This window comes from Geotrypetes seraphini, chromosome 8, assembly GCF_902459505.1.
Source record: "Geotrypetes seraphini chromosome 8, aGeoSer1.1, whole genome shotgun sequence".
Lineage (NCBI taxonomy): Eukaryota > Metazoa > Chordata > Amphibia > Gymnophiona > Dermophiidae > Geotrypetes > Geotrypetes seraphini.
In genome coordinates this window covers 145205843-145228077 of record NC_047091.1, presented here as the reverse complement: position 1 = coordinate 145228077, position 22235 = coordinate 145205843, and the positions used below count along the sequence as shown (strand labels likewise).

At 40.8% G+C, this 22235-nt stretch overlaps 1 protein-coding gene across 17 annotated transcripts in view; it reads right to left on the bottom strand.

Annotated features, from left to right (window-relative positions):
• The window catches only part of RIMBP2 (RIMS binding protein 2), a 598797-nt gene that overhangs the window by 477971 nt on the left and 98591 nt on the right, over positions 1-22235 (bottom strand). For all 17 annotated transcript variants that reach the window (XM_033956341.1, XM_033956346.1, XM_033956345.1 and 14 more), the window contains exons 4-5: positions 13026-13214; positions 6209-6343 (exon numbers count right to left, since the gene is read on the bottom strand). In XM_033956341.1, coding sequence (XP_033812232.1) covers positions 6209-6343; positions 13026-13214 — 324 coding nt within the window. The remainder of the gene's footprint in view (positions 1-6208; positions 6344-13025; positions 13215-22235) is intronic.

Below are 22235 nucleotides of genomic sequence, written 5' to 3'. Positions count from 1 at the left end.
CTTTTCAATCTGTTTGGCCACCTTAAGATCATCACATATAATCACACCCAAGTCCCGCTCTTCTGTCGTGCACATAAGCTCTTCACTCCCTAATCTGTACCGTTCCCTCAGGTTTTTTGCAGCCCAAATGCATAACCTTGTATTTCTTAGCATTAAATTTTAGCTGCCAAATTTCAGACCATTCTTCACGCTTTGCCAGGACTTTCTTCATGTTATTCACACCATCTGCCATGTTTACTCTATTGCAGATTTTGGTATCATCCGCAAAGAGGCAAATCATACCTGACAACCCTTTAGCAATATCGTTTATAAAAATGTTACCATGTCATTCTCTCAGGATCATTTTTCACAAATCAGATACAGTGGATTGTAGAAATGCACCTTTTGCTCACATATCCTAGCAATATTTCTAAGACAAGTTATGGGGGTCTTAAGACTCAATGCGCAAAACTTACTGCGCCTGTTATGTTGAACGCTAAACAAGTGCCCTAACTGGCCAGCTGACCAGTGTAGGGATCAATGTCCCCCCTCTCAGCCCCCCCAGATGTGACAATAAAAGGCTGTACGATAGCTCCAAATATTACAGTCATTCCTAAGAAAGCAGTAGCCTAGTGACCAGTGAATAAGGGTACCTAGGTTCAATTCACACTTTAACTTTCAAATTTCAGTACAAATATTTGATCCCTCCTGGAACATAGAAATACTTCCTGTACCCAAATATATAAGTGACCTGCAAGTCTGAAGGCTACTCTAGTGGTGGATATTTAGGTATAGCAGGTTTTCTCACCATTCAATGTAAAGAGGTTTAGGTAAGTTTTATACCTAGGACCCTTTATGCGAAGACCACTTCTGTGATGTCTGTGGGACCAGTTTACTAGGAATGCTTCCAGACTCTTTTCCCTGGGTCTTTTTTTTATGGTACTTACAAAGACTAGAGGACACACGATGAAGTTACAGAGTAATACTTTTAAAACCAATAGGAGGAAATATTTTTTCACTCAGAGACTAGTCAAGCTCTGGAATGCGGTTAATGTAGCTGGTTTTAAAAAGGGGTTGGCCAAGTTCCTGGAGGAAAAGTCCATAGTGTGCTGTTGAAACAGACATGGGACGGTAGCATGGAATGCTGCTACTGATTGGGTTTTTGCCAGGTACTTGTGACTTGGATTGGCCTCCATGAAGATGGGCTACTTGACTAGATGTACCATTGGTCTGACTCAGTAAGGCTATTCTTATATTCTTATAATCGACGTGCTGAGCCTGAAACCATTTAGCTCAAAACCATAATTGAACCAGAAAGTTAGACATTTTTCTGGTTCGGTAATGGTTCTGATCTGCAAGTTGATTGCTGCTTGCAACATTGTATACATAGCTGATTACAAGTTTGAAGGTTATTGCAACTTAATGGTTTAATGTATCCAATCAACTCCACTATAAAAATTCTCGGAGTCATCTTGGACCGATGCCTCACTTTGGCAATTCACACCAATGCCCAGGTCAAAAAATGCTTTTCCACCCTTTGGAAACTCCGTTCTATCAAACATTACTTTGATTTCCCCACCTTCAGTTTGCTGGTCCAATCCCTAATCCTAAACACCCTGGATTACTGTAACATCGTATACCTGGGCTCCTACAAGAAAACCATTAAACGACTAAGATTCATCCAGAACACCGCCGTCCGCCTCATCTATGGGCTCAAAAAGTCAGACCATATCAGCCCTTTCTACAGAAAACTTCATTGGCTACCTTTTGAAGCAAGGGTCATCTTCAAATTCGCCTGCCTCTGCTTCAAAACCCTAACTGGCTCAGCCCCGATATACCTGTCACGCCACTTCGTCTTCCCAGGCTCTAACCGTACACGCAATGCCCACCTGTTTGCCTTCCCCTTCCCAAAAGGATGCATCTACAAAAGATTCTTGGACAAAACCCTCTCTTTCCAAGCTGGCAAATGGAATGACTGCTTGACCACCCTCATCTCTCTTGCCCCAACTTATCTATCCTTCAGGAAATCTCTCAAATCCTACCTCTTTGATAAATTCCTCTAAATCCCGCCCTCCCAACCAAACTACTAATCTCAACCTCACCTCCCTCCCTACCCTTCCTCCCCCTCTTCCCTGGTTGTTTTTCCTTTTCCCCTTTCTGCACCCCCCCTTGCAACAGTTATTGGATCATTTTGTAATTGCCACTGGTTTATACCATACACATGATAACTAATTCTCTGTACCTTCATTGCATATGTACAGTTCTCATCTCCTGTAAACCGCTCTGAACTGTTTTGTGGTATTGCGGTATACAAAAAATAAAGTTATTATTATTATTATTATTGTTCTCGGATTATTTGACGCCCGACAGGCATCATTGCTGAAACACAGCTGTCTCGCGTCTGTGCCACCCACTTGTGTATATTATTTGTACTTTGCTCAATAAAGGCTCTCTTGAGAGCACAAGGCCCTTGTGTTCTTTATCGCCATAGGGTCCGTCCTCCCCCCCCCCCCATTCTCTTTGTGCTTCTACTCTCTCCTATAACCATTTGTTCAGAACAGGTGTATGTAAAATTTAATGTTTTACATAAGACATGCTTTCTTTTGATGCTGTTTTCGGGACTTGACCCTATGTTGAGGGACCCGTCCATTGTCTGATATTTTGTTTCTGTTTATTAAAATTCTTGCTATACCGCTTAAACTATAAATAAGAACAAAGTGGTTTACAAAATAATATAATATAGTAATAAAAGAATAAAAGAATCCCATTTAGATAGGAAAGCTCAATCATACACAGCAGGAACATTCATATGCAGACAATCTAATCTAATCTAATCTAATCCTTAGGTTTGATTACCGCATCATCTCCACGTTTGTAGAGCTCGACGCGGTTTACAGACAATACCAAGGAATTCAGACTGTCAAGTCTAGAGAGAAGGCTAGCTTAAAATAATGTCTGCATGTTGTGACAAATCTAACTCTCTTCCTAGTTTTGGCACAGGATTTATGGAAGAAGAGCAGGAAACCCTGAGGCAGGAGAGTTGTCCAGGGTGGCTCCACGGTTTGCTGAAAGCGCTGACTTCACTCGGGCTAGCTCAGGGGGGTTAAGAAACTACAGCTCCCAGAAGGCCAGCCTCAGCACAGGAAGTTGTCACTGAGGCAAGCTCAGCTGCAGAAAGTTTTCTCTCCCTTCCCCCCTCTTCAGAGCAGGGCGGGGCGAGTTGATTGGGGTTAAAAGTGAGCAGCTGAGACAGAGATGGGAGGAGCCCAGGAGGCAGGAGAGCACCCTACTGTTTTACCTTAGGCGGTTGCCTAAGAAGGCCTGAAGGATTCCCTTGTTAAAGGGTTCACGCTGGGAACAGTTAAAGTCACGTGGACCACAGCTCGCTGCAATGATCAGGAGCTCGTGGGTTGTGACAAAGTTGATTGTTTTCTTGTATGAATGATTCTTTTCTTTTAATTTGTTGGGGTTCTTTTCTATTTTATTATACAGTATTATATTTAATTGTATACTGTTTTGATCTGCCTGGTCATTAAAGTTGGTACAGTCCAGACATCCGGATTTCCCTGAACATGTCTTCTTTATGATTCAAGTGTAAGTGCCAATGCTAAAAGTCCAAATCACAATTAATAGTTCATTGGTTAACTTTATCTAAATGGCAACAGATGGTTATCCCAACTCAAATCACAATTCATTCAGAGGAATTCAGTGTAATTCAGTATATTTCAATATCCCAACAAAAATAATCACAATTCAGGTCAAATCACACTTGAATTTTTCTATGAATGAATTTTTGAATGATAAATCATTTTTTACATACATTTATATATATTTTTTTATTTTTTGCACTTTTTGATTAATGCACTTTATGGGCGGGCTTTGTGAGCCATTTTTTCCATCCCTTTATTATTTTTTCTCAGAATTTTTCACTGACCGCTTGTGCATATTAATTATTTGTGGTAATTGAGACCAAATGATGTACGAGGCAGAGCTTATTTAGGTCTAAAACCTGGTGCTGGTCACCTATGGGTTCTGCCCAGGGCCAAAAAAAGCCACTTGATATACATCCAGGCCTGTACTGAGGTGTCTCACATTTATTCATTTATTTATTTATTATTTTCATTTGGACCTGTGAATATTCTTTGAGAATCTAATAATGGACACTGTCAATTTTTGTTTTATAACATAGTTTCAAAGCGAATTACAAATGTAAAAAAAGGGGTAAGAAAAACAATTTTTGTACATATCTTTACAAACAAACAGACTTACAGACAACGATGGGATAGGGGGTGGAACTACATAATTTTTAGAAAAAGGCAACTTTGAAGAATCACATAATGGGAGGGGGATAAAAAGCAGGAACAGAATGCTAAAAACAGGAAGTCTGCAGAGATACATTCGATTAGTGAATTTTAATTTTCAAAAGCATCTTTGAAAAGAAACTTTTAAACTTGTCTAGAGCAGTGGTTCCCAACCCTGTTCTGGAGGACCACCAGGCCAATTGGGTTTTCGGGATAGCCCTAAGGAATATGCATGGAGCAGTTTTGCATTCCTGTCACTTCCATTATATGCAAATCTCTCTCATGCATATTCCTTAGGGCTAGCCTGAAAACCCGATGGATCTGGTGGTCCTCCAGGACAGGGTTGGGAACCACTGGTCTAGAGCAATTTCTCCTCTGATATATCTGGGCAGTGAATTCCATAATTGAGGCGCTGCTACTGAATATATTTCTGCTCGTCTCGCACCGATAACAGAGTTCTGGATGGAGTGTAAGGAATCGTTAACCTGTCTAAGAAAGAAGGAAGATTAGCTTGGCGGATCTTAAATGAGAGTAATGCTATTTTATAGGTGATGTGGTGGGATATTGGCAGCCAAGAAGTGTTTTTTTAAAAGACGTGTTACATGGTCATACTTTCTTGAATTTGTTTTGATTTTTATTGCAGCATTTTGGATAAGTTGAAGTCTCCTTATTTGTTTTTGGGTGATGCCTTTTAGTAGAGAATTACAGTAATCAAGTTTTGAAATAACAATATAAATAAGTATATTGAGTGCCAACGGTTCCAATACATTTGTTAGTGCCCTGATCATGCGTAATTTGTAAAAGCAGCTTTTTACTGTTTGGCTTATGTGATCTTCGTATATTAAATAGAGGCAACCAAACCAAAGAAATTGACCCTGAAATATCCACAGAGAAGAAATTCCAGAAGAAAAACCAAAAAACACTGTGGAGTGACGATGTTCCTGAAATGGACTTTATTGAAAATTTAAAAGTTCCACAAGTCAATATAACCAATCCACACAGAAATAAAACAATCCACATAGAAACCTTGAGAACCTAATCCACTGAGAGAATGGGACCTAACACGGTCCGTGTTTCGACAAGATAATCTTCTTCAGGGGTCCCTGATAGTCCTAATGTAGTAGATACGTGGAATAAACAGTCCAAAAGTGCAAATGTGGTCTCTGTAATTAGCATGTCTATGTCCACTCTCCGCCCATGACATGCCTCCTCAAAAAATAACTTTATAAAATAATTTATGCGTAATTATTATGCGCAAACAGGGAAATTACCACAAGATGCTTTAGCGTGTCCTGCAGTAAGCCTTTTTTTTTGGCATGCTAAGCCTGTGTTAGGGCTTAGCACATCTTAGTTAAAGGACACCTTAATGTGTACAGCACTGTACTGAGCTATAACTGGCCATATGACTCGTCCATGGGCATCCCAAGCACCCCTCCACATTTGGGCCCTGTTCAGCCACACCATTAACACCACCACTGGCTATGTATAATTTTCATATACCTCCAGATTTCATAGAATATAAGCCTTTTATTCTGGTGTGCCCAAATAGATAAGCAGACGGGTGGAAACTTTTGAGGAAAACCCTTACAGCTTGACCGCATGGTAGATATGGCTTTATAATGTGGTGTTTTCTGTTGAGCACGCCCTCATTGATGCAGTAGGTTAAAAATTTGGGAACACTCACATTGTTGGCTTTATACAATATTGTATTATCTTACAAAATCAATAAAATACTTTGAACTAAAAAAAATAAAAAATAAAAAAAATTTAAATAAATATATGCAGCCAAGTCTCTGAAGGGGGTACAAAGATTTTCAGGCTCCAAAAAATACAGTAAAGTATATCCAAAGAAAACCAAGCGTGATTCCTTTTGGTCTTTGGCATAAGAATGCAAATAAGCCAGAGTTATTGGCATGAACAGGACTCACCTTGCTTGAAGGCAGAATACAGGTTGGCCCTCCGGTTGAAATGAAGGACAGCTGTCTCTGAAGCCACAGTAACTCTTTCTGGGACTGTTTCAGCAGCTGCTCCACATCACTTGGCCTCTGGCCCATCAACCCTTCCTGCAAGACACAATTAGCTTTTCTTTCAGCGCTTGTTCCCTTAGGAGTGTGCTAATAAGCTAATTCTTAATCAGCATTACTCAAAAACGGTAATCTATTACAATTTATTAATTGCCCGTAATCCGGTCAGTTTTCCCAGAATAAGTTACAGAAATGGATACTTTCTGAAGTCAGCTAAAATGAAATGTCCCACCTCCCACAAATCTCCCAAAAGAAGAGAATGGGATTGGTATTCAAAGTGATTTACCTGACCAGAAACGGCTCCTTGCTGGTTAAATTGTTTGTTTGGGCTAACCGCTAATTTTCAGCAACGCTTAAACTGGTTAGTGCCAAACTGAAAACCAGCTATTTGGGGAGGCATTCTGGGACAGAGTTAGCACTTGACCAATTAAATGCTGATATACTGCATAAAATGGAACAACATAACAGTCATCCCTATCTATGGCCCCCCTTTAACTAAGCATCAAAATGAAGTGAAAAATTTGATTAACCAATCAAAATCAAGATCCACACAAGGTTATCCTACATATATTGGATGACTAAATGAAAGCAAGAATCTCAGAATTACCGCTCCAAATACTTAAAAGAGATATTGGGTTTAGTAAATTCTGATACTTTTCCTGTACAAAATTGTTACTATATTCCACAGAAAAAGCGGGTATCGCTAGATCAAGGAGTAGACCAGTTAGTTTTCACCAAGTTTGATTTAATTCATTTTCATGAGGACTCTCAGGAGGTAATTCAAACTAGGGCTATCCTTTTAATGACTTGCCTAAGTGAACTAGATAAGAATTTAATTCTGAAGCTATATTTTAAAAATAAAGCAACAAAGTTCTGTGGAGACAATGTTCTCATATTTCCAGATGTAGCTAGAGCAACTCAGATGCGTACAAAGCCATTTTTATTGTTAAAACCTAGGGTGTTGGCTCTGGCAGCTACATTTTTTCTAAAATTTCCATGCAAATGTATAATTAAATTACAGGAGAAGGAATTTATTTTTGGGGATCCTAAACTAAACTAAACTAAACTAAACCTTAAGTTTATATACCGCATCATCTCCACAGAAGTGGAGCTCGACACGGTTTACAGGAATTAAAAAAAGAAGGGAACTCCAATAGAAAGAGGAAGGGAATTGGTAAACAGGAAGGAAATGGGGGACTTAGAATAATGGAGAGGGAGGGAGTTACATTTTGGAGAAAAGCCAAGTTTTCAAATGTTTTCTGAAGTGCTGGAGGGAGGTCGAACTCCGAAGATGGGCAGTAAAGCTGTTCCACAGCTCGGTGATCCTGAAGAGGAGGGATGTTCCAAGTTTTCCTGTTTGGGATATGCCTTTTAAAGAGGGGAAGGATAGTTTGAAATTTTGAGTGGATCTGGAGGAGTCAGGACTCGAGGAGAGCCAAGATAGTGGAAAGAGGGGAGGAAGGATGCCGTGGAGAGATCCTACACAGCTTCAGCAATTTTTAAGTTTTCGTGAACAAGGAAAGAATATAGAGAAATAATTTGAAATAGGTCTTTACAGAGAGTCAAAGATATAAAAGGCACTAAGGAATTTTAACTTGAGTTTTCTCAAGTTAATTTAGTTATTATCTGTATTATTTGAAGTAATTATGGTAGCTCCTCCAACTTAGGGATCCTTTTACTAAGCCGTGTTAGGGCATTAGCGTGCTAAATTGCCAAGTGCGCTAGACGCTAACGCCAGCATTGAGCTGGCATTAGTTTTAGCCGCGTAGCGTGGGTTTAGCGTGCTCTAAAATGCTGCGTGCGCTAAAAACGCTAACGCAGCTTCGTAAAAGGAGCCCTTAATGTGGGCTAGAAAGATTTTTGGTAGAGTTTAAATTTCCTTTTCATGTATGATGTATATCTTTATCTTGTACTGTTTTGAAGAATTGTATATTGAATAAATTTAAATAAATAAATAAAAAAAGAATTACCACTCCAAGGATCATAATAATATTCTCCTTTTAGGAATTGTGGCACGGGTGTCTTTCATAGATCCAAAACCTTCATATTATTTTGACTTATATAATATCAAGTCTATTTCATTTTAATACTACTAAAAAATTTCTTTTATATTTTATAATTTTTAGGTTTTTTTCTTTTTTTTTCAATTTTTCTTATACGCATAATTTAACAAAATGTAAAATCTCAACCATCCTTAACGGTTGTAGACAGAGAAACACTTGGCTCTTGCTTCAAATGATTATCTGTGTCTCCTATGAGAATAATTTAACACCATACTGTAGGATATACAAGCTCAACCAGCATTAACAGTTGTAGGCAAAAAAAAAAGCACTTATCTCATGCTTCGGATGATAGTATGTGTCAGTGAAGCTGCATGAAAGATACCCGTGCCACAATTCCTAAAAGGAGAATATTATTATGATCCTTGGAGTGGTAATTCTGAGATTCTTTTCTTAATTTAGTCATCCAATATACGAGTACATAGGATCCCCTTTAACTAAGCCACAGTGAGTCGGCGTTTTTTTTTGTAGCAGAGACGCCAACGCGTTTACACGCACCGTTTGCAGCATATTACCAGTTTACAATTGTCCCCTGAGGAAGGCTACGGAGTCGCTGAAACTTGGATCCTAGTTGGGACTTTGTTTGTTTAGCATTTTAAGGATTCATCATTGAATTTTAGTACAAACTTTAAATAAAGCATTGGTGACTGCAGGTTGGATTTGACATCTCCGGTGTCTCTTTGTTCTTTTGTTTTGCCCCGAGGTTTGGCATCTTCTTTTCTTTTTTTCAGACTATCCTTTTGGCCAAGCAGAAATTATTCTTCTAAAACTTGAGCAATGAATAACACTGACTTTAAAGGTAAACTGAAGAGAAAATTGGTGCTCCCCACCACTACGGCATGCCGTTGTCTCCTGCTCTGAGCTGCTGCCTCTGTTCTCATGCAGGGCTGCCCTTGTGAAAACAATCCACATATAAGCTTTTGTCTATAACAGATTATTTTCTAAAAGACATTAGCAGTCTCGCAGCACACTTCATTTCTTTCGTAATACAAGGAAGCAACACTTCACCGACAGGATGATGGATGCACAGAAGAGCCTCCCAATTGAGACTGGGTAAGCCGTGCAACTGAACACAAGTAGGCATGCTTCAAGCGCACAGGATCCTGACAGTTGAAAGAAATCAAAGATGGAGTTGGAAATCAACAGGGTCTGCATGATTGCTGCAGATACGAATTTTTTTTTTGTTTTTTTAAAAAGCAGATAGCTAGGTGCTGTGATCATTATCTGCCATCCTCGTGTATACAGGTCACTTTAACTTGCTACTTTGAGAGTTGGCAAGCATAAAAGCTACTTTTGAAAGTTCCTTTCCAATAGGTAACCCGGACATGTCCTCTTTTTAGAGGGCTGTCTGGGCTCCCGGACAGACCTTCCAAAACCCGGCATTTGTCTGGGTTTTGGAAAGCCCCAGTGAGCTCTGGCTGCATCTGGAGGGCCTCTGAGCATGCGCGGATGACGTCACACACAGAAGAGAGGAGGCTTTGCGGGGGAGGGGGGCAGGGCTGGAGGCAGAACTGGGCAGGGTCATGTGTCCGGGGTTTCCCAGAGAAAAACAATGGTAACCCTATATAAAGTGCACAACAATTGAGGCACCAGAATGCAGTGTTCTGAGTGTAAATTCTACAACACATTCTGAGCACCCAGATTCCATTACAGAATACTAGCGTGATGGCATTTATGTGCTAACGTTAGGTATGCCCACTTATGTATGCCATGTCAATAGCAGGTATCAATTTGTGCACCTAACTGCAATATTTATCATGTTGTTGTTGTTTTTTTTAAATGATTAAAAGTATTGCCTAGCCTGCCAATTGGCAGTTAAGCCATTGAATGTATATTTGTGATATTTTTTTATTATTATTATTATTTCTGAAGAGTCAACAACAATTAACAGATGTTTTTTGAGAACTGTACTTAACATTTCGACATTAGTATTGGAAATACTATGCCCTGAGGAAGCCTTGGAGGTGAAAACGGCTGAATCACTGTAGGGTGAAAGCTTTTATTTCTGAAATTTCAATTATGCAGATGTTAATGTATTAGTTGAGTACCAGTATTTGGACATTTATTATTTATTTAAATTTAAATTTTTACAATGGGTGCTTTATGTCATATAACGAGGTTTTTTTAAAAATAGGATCAATGATAGTATACGTTACCGAGGGCTGGCTCAACCATCGACCAGGTGAGGCTCTGGCCTAGGGTGTCAGAGATACAGGGTGGCAAAATCCCTGGCTCCTGAGCTCACTGTCAGTGCTTCACTTAGTTCAAAGTTTTCTCCCCCTTCTCTCGCAGTCCAACATTTCTCCACTTCTCTCTCCAGTTCCTAGTCCGGTATTGTTCCCTCTCCTCTCTCCCTCCATCCTCCTTCCCTCACAGCCCACTAAACATTACCTTGCCTGCCGATACCTTGCACAGCCGGCTGATTTCGCTCAGCCCTAGGTCTTCCCTCTGCCAAATCTCTCCTGCAATTTCCTGTCAGCAGGACATGGTAGAGGGAAGACCCAGGGCTGACTGAGCTTGCTTTGCATGCTATTGCTACTGGCAAGCAGGGTAATCTTTATGAGACTGCAGGGGAAGGAGGAGGGAGGGAGAGGAAGCAATGCCAGACTAGGGGCTGGAGAGAGAAAGGGGGAAAGCTTAAGCTTTGGGGGCAGGGGCACCACCATCAAAGTTAGCTCAGGGTGCCATAACCCTTTGAGCTGGCCCTGTAGTTATCCCAGTAATAGGTGACTAGTTCAGTGTCTGGGAAGAGAAGATGTGAATCGCTTGTTTACTCTTTCCAAAAATACTAGGACTAGGGGGGCATGCGATGAAGCTAAGTAGTAGATTTAAAATAGACCGGAGAAAATATTTCTTCACACAACGTGTAATTAAACCCTGGAATTCATTGCTGGAGAATGTGGTGAAATCAGTTAGCTTAGCAGGGTTTAAAAAAGGTTTAGCTAATTTCCTAAAAGAAAAGTCCATAAGCCATTATTAAGATAGACTTTGGAAAATCCACTCCTTATTCCTAGAATAAACAGCATAAAATCTGGATTGGCCACCACGAAGACAGGCTACTGGCATCGATAGCATGGAATGTTGTTCCTTTTTGGGGTTTGCAGGTAATAGTGACCTGGATTGGCCACCGTGAGGATGGGCTACTGGGCTAGATGGATCATTGGACCGACCCAGTAAAGCTATTATTATGTTCTTTACTTTTTGGAATCTTGCCAGATACTTGTGATCTGGGTTGGCCACTGTTGGAAACTGGATGCTGGACTTGATAGACCTTCAGTCTATCCCAGTATGGCAATTCTTATGTTCTTATGTTCCTCATTTGTGTACAATACCTTATATAAGTACTTCCCTCTAACAATTTTGCTTTTGGTATTTGAGTATGCTATAACCTACATGTGTACACTTTCATGTACCTCCCCCCATTTATGCCCTCTTTGATTTACGCACTATGGACTGGATTCTATAAATGGCACTCAAAATGGGTGCCAGAAAAGATCAGCGCTAAGTGCAGTTCTATAAAGGGATTACTGTGAGCACCAATTCCCATGCCCTAATTTTGGGTTCCAGATTAAGCCTGTCGAATCTGGTATAAATGCTGGTGGCCAAGTTGGAAGCACTGACTCATTACTCAAGAGCAACGCTTGCAACGTTTTCAAACACCCTTAATACACTAATGCCCCTCCCATGGCCACACACCCCTTTTGAGTTGCGTTCTATGGGATTTGGGCACCTGGCATTATAGAACAGTCAGATGTGGATGCAAACCCCAAATGGTGCCAATTAATGTCAATAATCGGCTGTTAGCATCCAAATATTAAGATGTGTGCACATCTCGGAAGTACCTCCAAGTGTGGGCACTCAAATCTGGGCACCATATATAGAATCCGGGGATATGTGACTTGCTTGCTGATATTACTGTTACTAACAAGAAGAGTGGCCAAATCCAACTTGGGAGAATGGAGGCCGACGTCGGACAGATGTGTACAGCCTGTGTTCCGCACATGGCAAGGCACAGGAGAAGGTTCGACAACTCCAATGTGTTGATCATTTTACTGTCACATACTACGAGTGGGGGGCAGCAGCTTGGGAGGGAGGGGGAAGGCATCTTGACTGTCAGCAATACACCATATATCATCCCCATCATGTTTGGCTGCATATACTGTATGGTTGGCATGGCAGTGACTTCACAACCAGCATTTAAGCATGGGTGACCTGAGCCTACATGGAATGATAGGTGAGGCTCTGGCCATCTTGTTGGGCAGACTGGATGGACAGCGAGGGTCTTTTAATGTCATTTACTGTGTTACTGTGTAACACTGCTGAGCACACACTTAGTACTTATATGTGTTAATTTTACATTCATGTGCGGAAGTGGTAGCATTCTAGAATCTTAGCATGCAAATGACGCCTACATTTATGTGCTAAGCTTATAGATGTAGTAGGGAAAGTGACTACATACAACCAGTCACAAAAGGAATGAATCCAGAGATTTCCTGGAACAGGCTTATGACCCTATCCTGCTTTTACTTCATTGCATCTACAAACTTGTAGTGCTTGTTCTCAGCGTAAGAGTAACTGGCGCTAGATGCAACAGAAGAAAAACGAAGGCTGGCCTCTCCTGCTGCTTAAGACATGGAACATGAAAGTAGATTTAGATTTACCTTCAGACAGCACAGCCGGTTTTTGAGCTCTTCACACTCCACTTGCAAAAGTTTAATTTCCATGTCTTTTTCAGTAGCCAGATCTTTGTTGATGCCTTGGAACTGTCCTGGCCCCCCATTGACGGAACGCATCCTCTGCTTTGCTGAAGGCTTTTTAAGAGCTGCTGCTGGTGAAATACGGCTTTCTGGCTGAAAAACACATAGTCCATTTTTTTTTTTATTCTATTCTACCAAAAACCTACTCTTCTTCTTATCTCATCTCACCACCACCTTGCAGTAGACACCAGGATACTGGATCCTTTTGTCACACATGATACTAGTGGTATAGCCAGAGAGCCAATTTAGGGTAGGCTTGAGCTCTCTCTGCCCCCACACCCTGCCCTCCACCTGTCAAAAATGAATACTTGAGCTGGTGGGGATTCCTAAGACTCGCTAGAAGAAGACCTGCTCTTCCTTTGGCAGCCGAAGCTTCCTCCGAGTGGCAGTGAGTGGAGGTTTTTCCTCATGCACAAAAACTGAGCCATGCATGGAGGGACTGGTGTCAGCATTGGTTTGGGGACACTGATGTTGGCTGCCTCTTAGAAGAAGATCTGGCTGCCAGAGGGGAAAGAGACTTTCAGCTGATGGGGATCCCCACCAGCCACAGGAAGAGTGCTACACTTTCAGGTGGGCCTGAATCCAATGGCTACATTACTGTGAGACACACAAAGACATAACTGTTTCGTATTCATGTAATTTTAATTCTCTTTCCTTACTCCCCCTACATTTCTTCACAGTGCCCTTTTCCCCTTCCTTCCATCCCTTACCTTTCATTCATTGGCAGCAAAATGGAGTAGGCCACAGGGACCATGGCCTCACCAATATTCTGCCCAACACAGCATCAATAGCTAGAGAACTTGAGGGCGGGATTGATTTGTTTGGCCCCCTTCAACCAAAACAATGTCCTGCTGTCTCTGTCTTTTCTTACTGGAGCTTTTTACCCCTCCCAAAGGAGCCTTTTTCTTCTCTTCTAACTCTTCTCCCTGTTCTAACTTCGTCTCTCCCCCTTTCAGCCTCTCTTCCCTCTTTTTTCTGCAATATTTAAACATCTGCTATATCCTGACCAGTAGCGTAGCAAGGGAAGTTGGCATCTAGGGTGGAGGCATCCAGCATCACCGCGCCATGGGCCCCTCAATGCGCTCTTCCCTGCTGCATCAACTCCCTCCCCCCCAATCCCCTGTATCTCTTCAAATCTTGACCAGCAGCAAACATGTTCTCCTATCTGCTGCTCGCGCTGGCTGAACATTCCTTCTGACATCGCTTTCTGTTCCTGCAAACAGAAAGTGATATCAGAAGGAGGGATGAAGCTGGCATGAGCAGCGAGAAGGAGAGCCTACTCACTGCAGACAAAGATTTGATGAGGTGGGAGGGAACAGTGCATTTCAGAGACCCCCCCCCAATGCTGGAGGGTGGACAAGAGGAGAGGTGCTAGCTCCGCCCCCCTTCCGCTTATTACAACATTGGTCCTGACCATAAACAGACTACTTATATACTGCCTCTCAAGGTTTATCTAAGCAGTTTTTACAATCAGGTACTCAAGTATTTTCCCTATCTGTCCTGGTGGGCTCACAATCTATCTAGCACCTTGATATTCAGAATAGTTTAACTAGGCAGGAAAGACACCAGCCCAGTCAAACTACTCTGCCCATTCCAGTTGCTGTTATTTAGTGACATGTAACCAGATAATGATCTTAAGGTAGCCAAACAGGTTACAAAGGTGACGGTGAAAGCTAGAAGGATGCTGTGGGTGCATAGGGAGATGAATGGCCAGTAGGAAAAAGAGACATTGATGCCCCTGTGTAAAACTCTGGTGAGACTCCATTTAGAATATTGTGTACAATTCTGGAAACCGCACTTTCAAAAAGATATAAACAGGATAGAGTCGATCCAGAGAAAGGCTGCTAAAATAATTGATGGTCTATGTCATAAGGTGTATGGGGACAGATTTAAAGATCTCAATATGTATACTTTTGAGGATAGTTGGAAGAGGGGACATTTGATAGAGATGTTTAAATACTTACATAAATGGACTTTATTTGAAAGTGTCAAAGTTCCAAAGGTACACTGAAATCATCCACATAAAATAATGTCATCCATATAAAAATAAATCATCCACATAAAAGCCTTAAAGGACCTAGTCCGCTAGGGATATAGGACCCAACACGGTCCGCGTTTTGACAAAAAGAATTCTTCAGGGGTCCCTGGGGGTCCTATAAAGGTGAATACGTGAGAAACAATTGTGTGGTGAGCCGGAAGTGAGACACTGCTTGCATTTGCAATAGAAAAGGCAGTGTCTCACTTCCGGCTCACCACACAATTATTTCCCACGTACTCACCTTTATAGGACCCCAAGGGACCCCTGAAGAAGACTTTTTGTCGAAATGCGGACCGTGTTGGGTCCTGTAAAGCTTTTATGTGGATGATTTTTTTTAATGTGGATGATTTCAGTGTACCTTTGGAACTTTGACACTTTCAAATAAAGTCCATTTAGGAACATCGTCACTCCACAGAGTTTTTTTTTGTTTTCTCTGGATTTTCTTCTATGTGGATATTTTGGGGTCAAATCCTTTTGTTAAATACTTACATGTCAAGTCTCTTTCAATTGAAAGGAAACTCCAAAGTGAGAGGGCATTGAATGAGATTAAGAGTTGATAGGCTCAGGAGTAATCTAAGGAAATACTCTTTTACTGAAAGGGTGGTAGATGCGTGGAATAGTCTCCCAGTAGAGATGGTGGAGATAAAGACTGTGTCTGAATTGAAGAAAGCATGGAACAGGCATATGAGATTTCATAGGGAAAGGAGGCGATAGTGGATGCTGCGAATGGGCAGACAGGGTGGGCCATTTGGCCTTTATCTGCTGTCATGTTTCAATTGATTTATTTTAAAAATGTATATACCATCTACAACTAAGCAGTTTACAAAATACAAACATTAAAAAACTTAGGAATAAACATTACAAAGCAAAATCCTAAAACCAACTACTCTTAAAATAGCCCACCCTGGCACTCTTTGCTTAGTTCCTTTCCTAAGGTTAGGTCATGTAGTCTAAAGAGATTTTGGACTACATGAGCTAAGCTTAGGATAAGAACTAAGCAGGAATGCCAGGGTTAATTTCTTTAATATATTACCATGATTATAATACAACAAAACATCAAAAAACAATTAAAACCTCAGAAAATCATAATGAGCCATATGTGAATCAAATCATCTCATGGAAGCACCTGGTCTCCATCATAGCCCCACTGTTCTTTAATTTTCTCAAAACCTATTTATTTTATGATGGAAACCAGGTGCTTCTGTGAGATGATGATTCACATTCGGCACATTATGATTTTCTGAGCACATGTTTCACACAAATTTTTTAAATTTTTTGTTTTATTATAATCATGATAATATATTAAAATAAATTCGATTTTAGATTATATGGCCTAACCTTAATATAACACATATAGCATCAATAGGCTTCACTTTATCAATAAAAATAACCACTTCTCTTTACACAATAGTTCAAATGGTTATAGACTTGAATTTATTATTCATATAGATTTAAAAAAGACCTCAGTGACAACACTCAAAACACTATTGACTTGCGGGGTTTGTTTGTTGGTTTGTTGTTGTTGTTTTTTTTTTGGGGGGGGTTGTATCAACATTTTATTGAAATTTTTCAAAAAGTATACAAGAAATTATAAGACAAAAACAATGCACTAGTAAGCTACAAACTCACAAGTCAGAGATATAAAGGAGTCATATGAGATTAACATTCAAGACCTTACAGAATGCATCAAAAGGAGCCCAAGTCCCAGTAAAACTGGCAGTGTTATTTTGTTTGAACGCTATTATTTCTTCGTATTTTCTGATAGTGCAGAGATGATTCCACCATTCGTGAAAGTTAAGTTTAGAATTATCTTTCCAATTACATATACAGTGGTACCTCGGAATCCAAACTTTTTTGGGGAGTAAATTTTCTCTTGGAATCCGAACTCTGCTTTGGAATCCGAACACCCTGCACATTGTATGTGTGTGTTTGTGCCCCAGAATCTGAATGCTGCTTTGGAATATTTAATATTTTACCTTAAAACCCAGTGTATATCCTGTTAAAATTTGAGTTTGTGGGACCCAGGAACGGATTAATCCAATTTCTATTATTTTCAATGGGAAAAATTGTCTTGGAACTCGAATGCTTTGGAACTCAAACGGGGTTCTGGAACGGATTCCAAGGTATCACTGTACAGTCAAACCTTGGTTTGCGAGTAACACAGTTTGTGAGTGTTTTGCAAGACGAACAAAATACACGAGCAAACTTTAACTCGCAAAACAAGTGTTGACTTGATAAGCGAGCGCGGCACACCTCCAAACCCTTACCTCCAGCAGACACCACCAATCTACGCCGGCACCACCGTCTTGCATCCAACTCCGCCAGAAATGGGAAGTGCAATCAAAAGGGCGTGGAGCTTGAACGACAGCATGGATGCAATGGCGGACTGGGATGCAGAGATCGACAAGGAGGCCGGGCACTGGGGGTCCTCTGTGGGAGAAAGCCCTTCGTCGTCCGCTTGGAGAAGCAGCGAACAGTGGCAGAGTCCTCCTCAAGAGAACTGGAGGAGCCGCACGGATAGGTCTGTGGCCGAGGCCGCGGTGGAGGCGTTGCTAATGGTAATTAATCTATTAAAGTTTTTGGGTTGTGGAACAAATCGTCCGAGTTTCCATTACTTGCTATGGGTAAAGTTGCTTTGGTATACGAGCATGCTTCTGGAACGAATTATGCTCGCAAATGAGGTAATGTGATGAATAGCTAAAGCATAAAGCAATTATCATATCAAAAATTTTTGATATGGATTTGAAGAGCGCAATATGATGGATTTATAGGACATAGGTAAATTGCTATCCATATGAATTCTAGAGAGAAGTCTTGTCCATATGCCCAACCAATACATTTGTAGGTTAGGACATGCAAATCGCCCTGAAGATGAATGTGAAAACTTGGCAATTTTAGTAGGGGATGCAGTAGGCCCTATGCAAAGTAAAATATGTAAATTGACATAGTGGGTCGAGCTGAGAATGACCAAAAGGAATTCCAATTTATTACTCCAGGATTTAGATTCAGTTCTACCGGCCAAATATCATCAAAAAGATTGCCTCCTCACTATGAATTTCACGTGTAATTTTATAAAGCTTTGATGCTCTTTTATTTCCCAAGGATAGAGAATGTGCAAACTTAGAGAAATTAGATAGAACAGATGCCCCCATAGAGACAATAAGGAATAAAGAGATTCTGAAATCATTTGCCAAAAATGTGAATCAATACCAGGATAATCCAAAGTATGCTTCGGGTCATTCACAGAAAATATTTTACCATCTGTTTTGGAGTTAGACAACGGTATTTAGGCCACGAAAACCCTGACATAAATATGGTACGCCTCAGGTTCGGGCACCTAAGTCCACTTTAGGCACCATGAGGCCTGATTCTATAACCAGCGCCTAACTTAAGATTGGCATGTGCTAAGCACGGTGTTCCTACTATGGTTTAGGCGCCGTTTATAGCCTCAGGCCCTCTGTTTATAGAATAGCGCCTGGCACTTACACGCATAACTGCCAATTGTTAGTACCAATCATGGCACATTCGAATATGCTATTGGTTTCCTAAATTTAGACACCCTTTACAAAATTCCCTTTCACCTGCCTTAACCTCCACTTAACGGAGGGGGAGATAATTGAACCGTGGTTTTATGCAGGTAAAACACGTTTGGTCACATAATAATCTGTGAACATTGTGATTTTGTGAATATTGTGATTTAAATCATTCCTGATTGCCAGTCAGCAGTCCCTTGACAATTAAAGTGCAGTTTTTGTATTTTAGTAGGGTTATGTGTGATGTGTTGTTTTTGTTGTTAACTTCCAGTGGTTCTTAAACCAGTCCTGGGAGACCCTCAGCCAGTTGGGTTTTCAGGATATCCACAATGAATATGCATGAACTTGATTTGCATACACTGCCTCCATTATATGCAAATTTATTTCATGCATATTCATTTTGGATATCCTGAAAACCTGACTGGCAAGGGGGTACTCAAATTTCAAGTTTCAAGTTTCATTAAAATTTTGTTATACCACAGGACTGATTTGAGAAACACTGGCCTAGAATAGTAAATTGTGTGGTCTAGAAATGTCTAAATCAATAAGAATCATTTGTTCAAGTACCTTTGAAGTTTGTAGTCATTTTGTCTGTCCATTGCAGGATGTTAGCGCTGGCTTTTGCAAGTTCAGTCCTTAGGGCTGCATACAGGCCAGGTTGTCAGGATATCCGTAATAAATTATGCATGAAAAAGATTTGAATGTCCACTACCTCCATTGCATGCAGATCTCTCTCATGCATATTCATTAGGGATAGCCTGGAAACCTGGTCTGCTTGCAGCACTCAAGAACTGAACTTGGACAAGCCCACGCTAACTAATAAAATTCAATTATATGAAGCACCATCTGCAAATCTTCAGCCATCCAGCTCAAAACCTTCCCCTGAGATTCTGATCATTAAACTCAGCAAATATAAGGATCCTATCACTACTCCTCCTATAATGGTGCTGCAAAAGAACATGTCATTGGATTTCGAGAGCACAATTTTCAAAAGCCATTTACCCAGAGGAAAAATGATTTATTTATTTGTTTCTTTGTTTAATTAGGCCGTTCTCCCAAAGGAGCCCAGAACGGGTTACAAGTTACAATCACAATATGTTCGAGACATGACAGAGATGACATGAGTGACAATATAGACATCCACAAACCCTTTAAGGAGGTTTATTAATCTATACCAATGTTCAGAGGCTGTGACAACTTTTTCACTGTCACTTTATATACCCCTTATAAATCCTTCCCCAGATCCTCTATGGCACCAATTTGGGTTCAAATAGTTTCACTGCCCAAAGCTTTGCGTGTCAAATCGTCACCGGATCTGTTAACCTTACTATAATGGTAATTTTAAGCTGTCTGATTTAACTATTCTTATTTAATATGATCTTAATTAATTTCAAGCAAATACTTAACATAGTGGTCTCTGGCTGGGGATACTTGCACCAACATGTTTCACAATAATGCTTTATCAAGGCATGACCCTCTACCACATCCGCGTCAGTTTCTGGTGATTATGTGGCCACGGAAACTGATGCGAATGTGGGGCTGAGGGGTGAGGCTGGGGCGTGACTTGGGCAGAACAGGGTGGCGCTGAGTGGAACTGGGCAGGCCTGGGGGGGGCGGGGCCATGGGTAACCCTAGCCATTGCCAGATCAAAGGTCAGCCCAGTCATTAGGTATAACTAGGCAGTAGCCTAGGATGTCAGCTTCTTGGGGGGTAGAAAAGGAGCAGCTGCAGTCCAAGAAAGCAATATGTCCTGACTGCCAACAGCATATATTTTAACTTGCATTTTATAGGATTTTTGTGTGATAATTGTTGAGCTTAATTATCAAAACCTTAGGGGGAGGCTGCAGACTAGGGATCTGGAAGTTATTTGAGAAGGGTGTGAGGCTCAGGATTTGTCTGGGATACCCAGTACCCTTGTGCCAGCTCTATTCAAATCCAGTTATAAATCTAATCTTTTTGAAGTTACTTTTAAATCTTACCTACTTGTCAATAAGAAACACATGCTTGTGGACTCTCCTGTTTGCCACGACCCCCTGTGTATATATGTTGAATACTGGCAGATAACTGGCTAGGTGCCACTCGTATTTAACTGGCTGGGAGCCGTTTCCAGCCTGCCAAATAGTGCTGTATATCAGGCCCTATTTGTTTTAATACTAGTGAATTATATTACTATTAAAACAATGAAGAGCAAATACTGTATTACAGATGAAAGACAAATTCACTTTGCATTTTCAATCACTGAGCATTGCTTTGTGAAATGTCAGATGAAGACCGCTGGAACTGGAAGTGGCCACCCAACAAGAGAAGAAAATCTGAAATGGGTGGTGATGGAGGTAACCCAACTTGGTCTTGTCTCCCTTCTAAATTAATATTTAAAGGCAGCATGAATACTCTGCGCTTCTGTCTTGTCTTTTTAATATAAATTGTTAGAAAGAAGCTGCAGTTGTTCTGCAGCTGAGAGTCGCGAGGCTGATTTTCTAGTAAAGTTCTTTGCAAAACTGGTGGCATTCACTCTGTATTTCATTTCTAAGGCACATTTTTGTTGCATCTGGTTGCACTATATGTGGTTGCCAAATTGCAAGATCTATGCAGTTAACATATTCCTGTTTTCACCCTGCTGAGTCAGTGAAATCCATTTTGCTTTTCACTGAGGGACGAGAGATGAGGCAGCAGCAGAGAGGGTGGATATGAACCTGTAGCAGTTTCCATGGCAACTTGTTCAAGTCAATGCAGAGTTTGGGTTGCAGGGGAGGAAAGGCCGCAGTCGGAAAGCAGAATCACCAATATCCCATTCAAAAGTCCATTAATAGAATCCATTAAGCACTTTACCCCTTGCACTCATTCAGTTCCATCTTCCGGATTCAAACATGCCCAATCGTTGGATAATAACCGTCCTTGATATTAGTCTATGCTGGAAAATACACTTTGCTGTGGAATCATCTCTGTAAACTGGGGCCTTCATCCCTAGACTAATTTTGTAGCAGGGAAATCTGGAGGATAACAAACTCCAAGTTCTAAGTTCCAAGATTATTAAAATTTGATATTCCGCCTTATCAAAATTCAAAGCAGTTTTACATAAAATTTAAAGCAAAACATAGAAACAGCATACAATTTAAAAGATTACAGGAAAACAACAAAAACGAGATTACAAGACTAACAGGCAGACCTAGACAAACTGGCATGGGAGGAGAGGGGAGAACTACAAAAGTTTGTATAGGAAAGAACAAAGACAGGGAAAACCAGAAGGGAGGGGGAATACAGGTTTTAGCCAGAAAGGCTAGATTGGCATTGACCTAAAACGTCCTTAAAAGGACGGTCATAATTCAAAAGCGTCTTTTAAAATAAATGTTTTTAGGCTGGACTTAAAGTTATCTAGCGATGTGATGTCTCTTATATAGTTTGGAGCCGAGTTACAGATTAGCAGCTTACAGTTGTATGGGTGGGTTTCAGTGCGTGAAGACTTACTGTATACTCAGATCCAGTGGCATAGCCAAGGGTTGGCCCAGTAGGTCTGAGCTTACTAGGGTTGCCAGATTTTCTAAA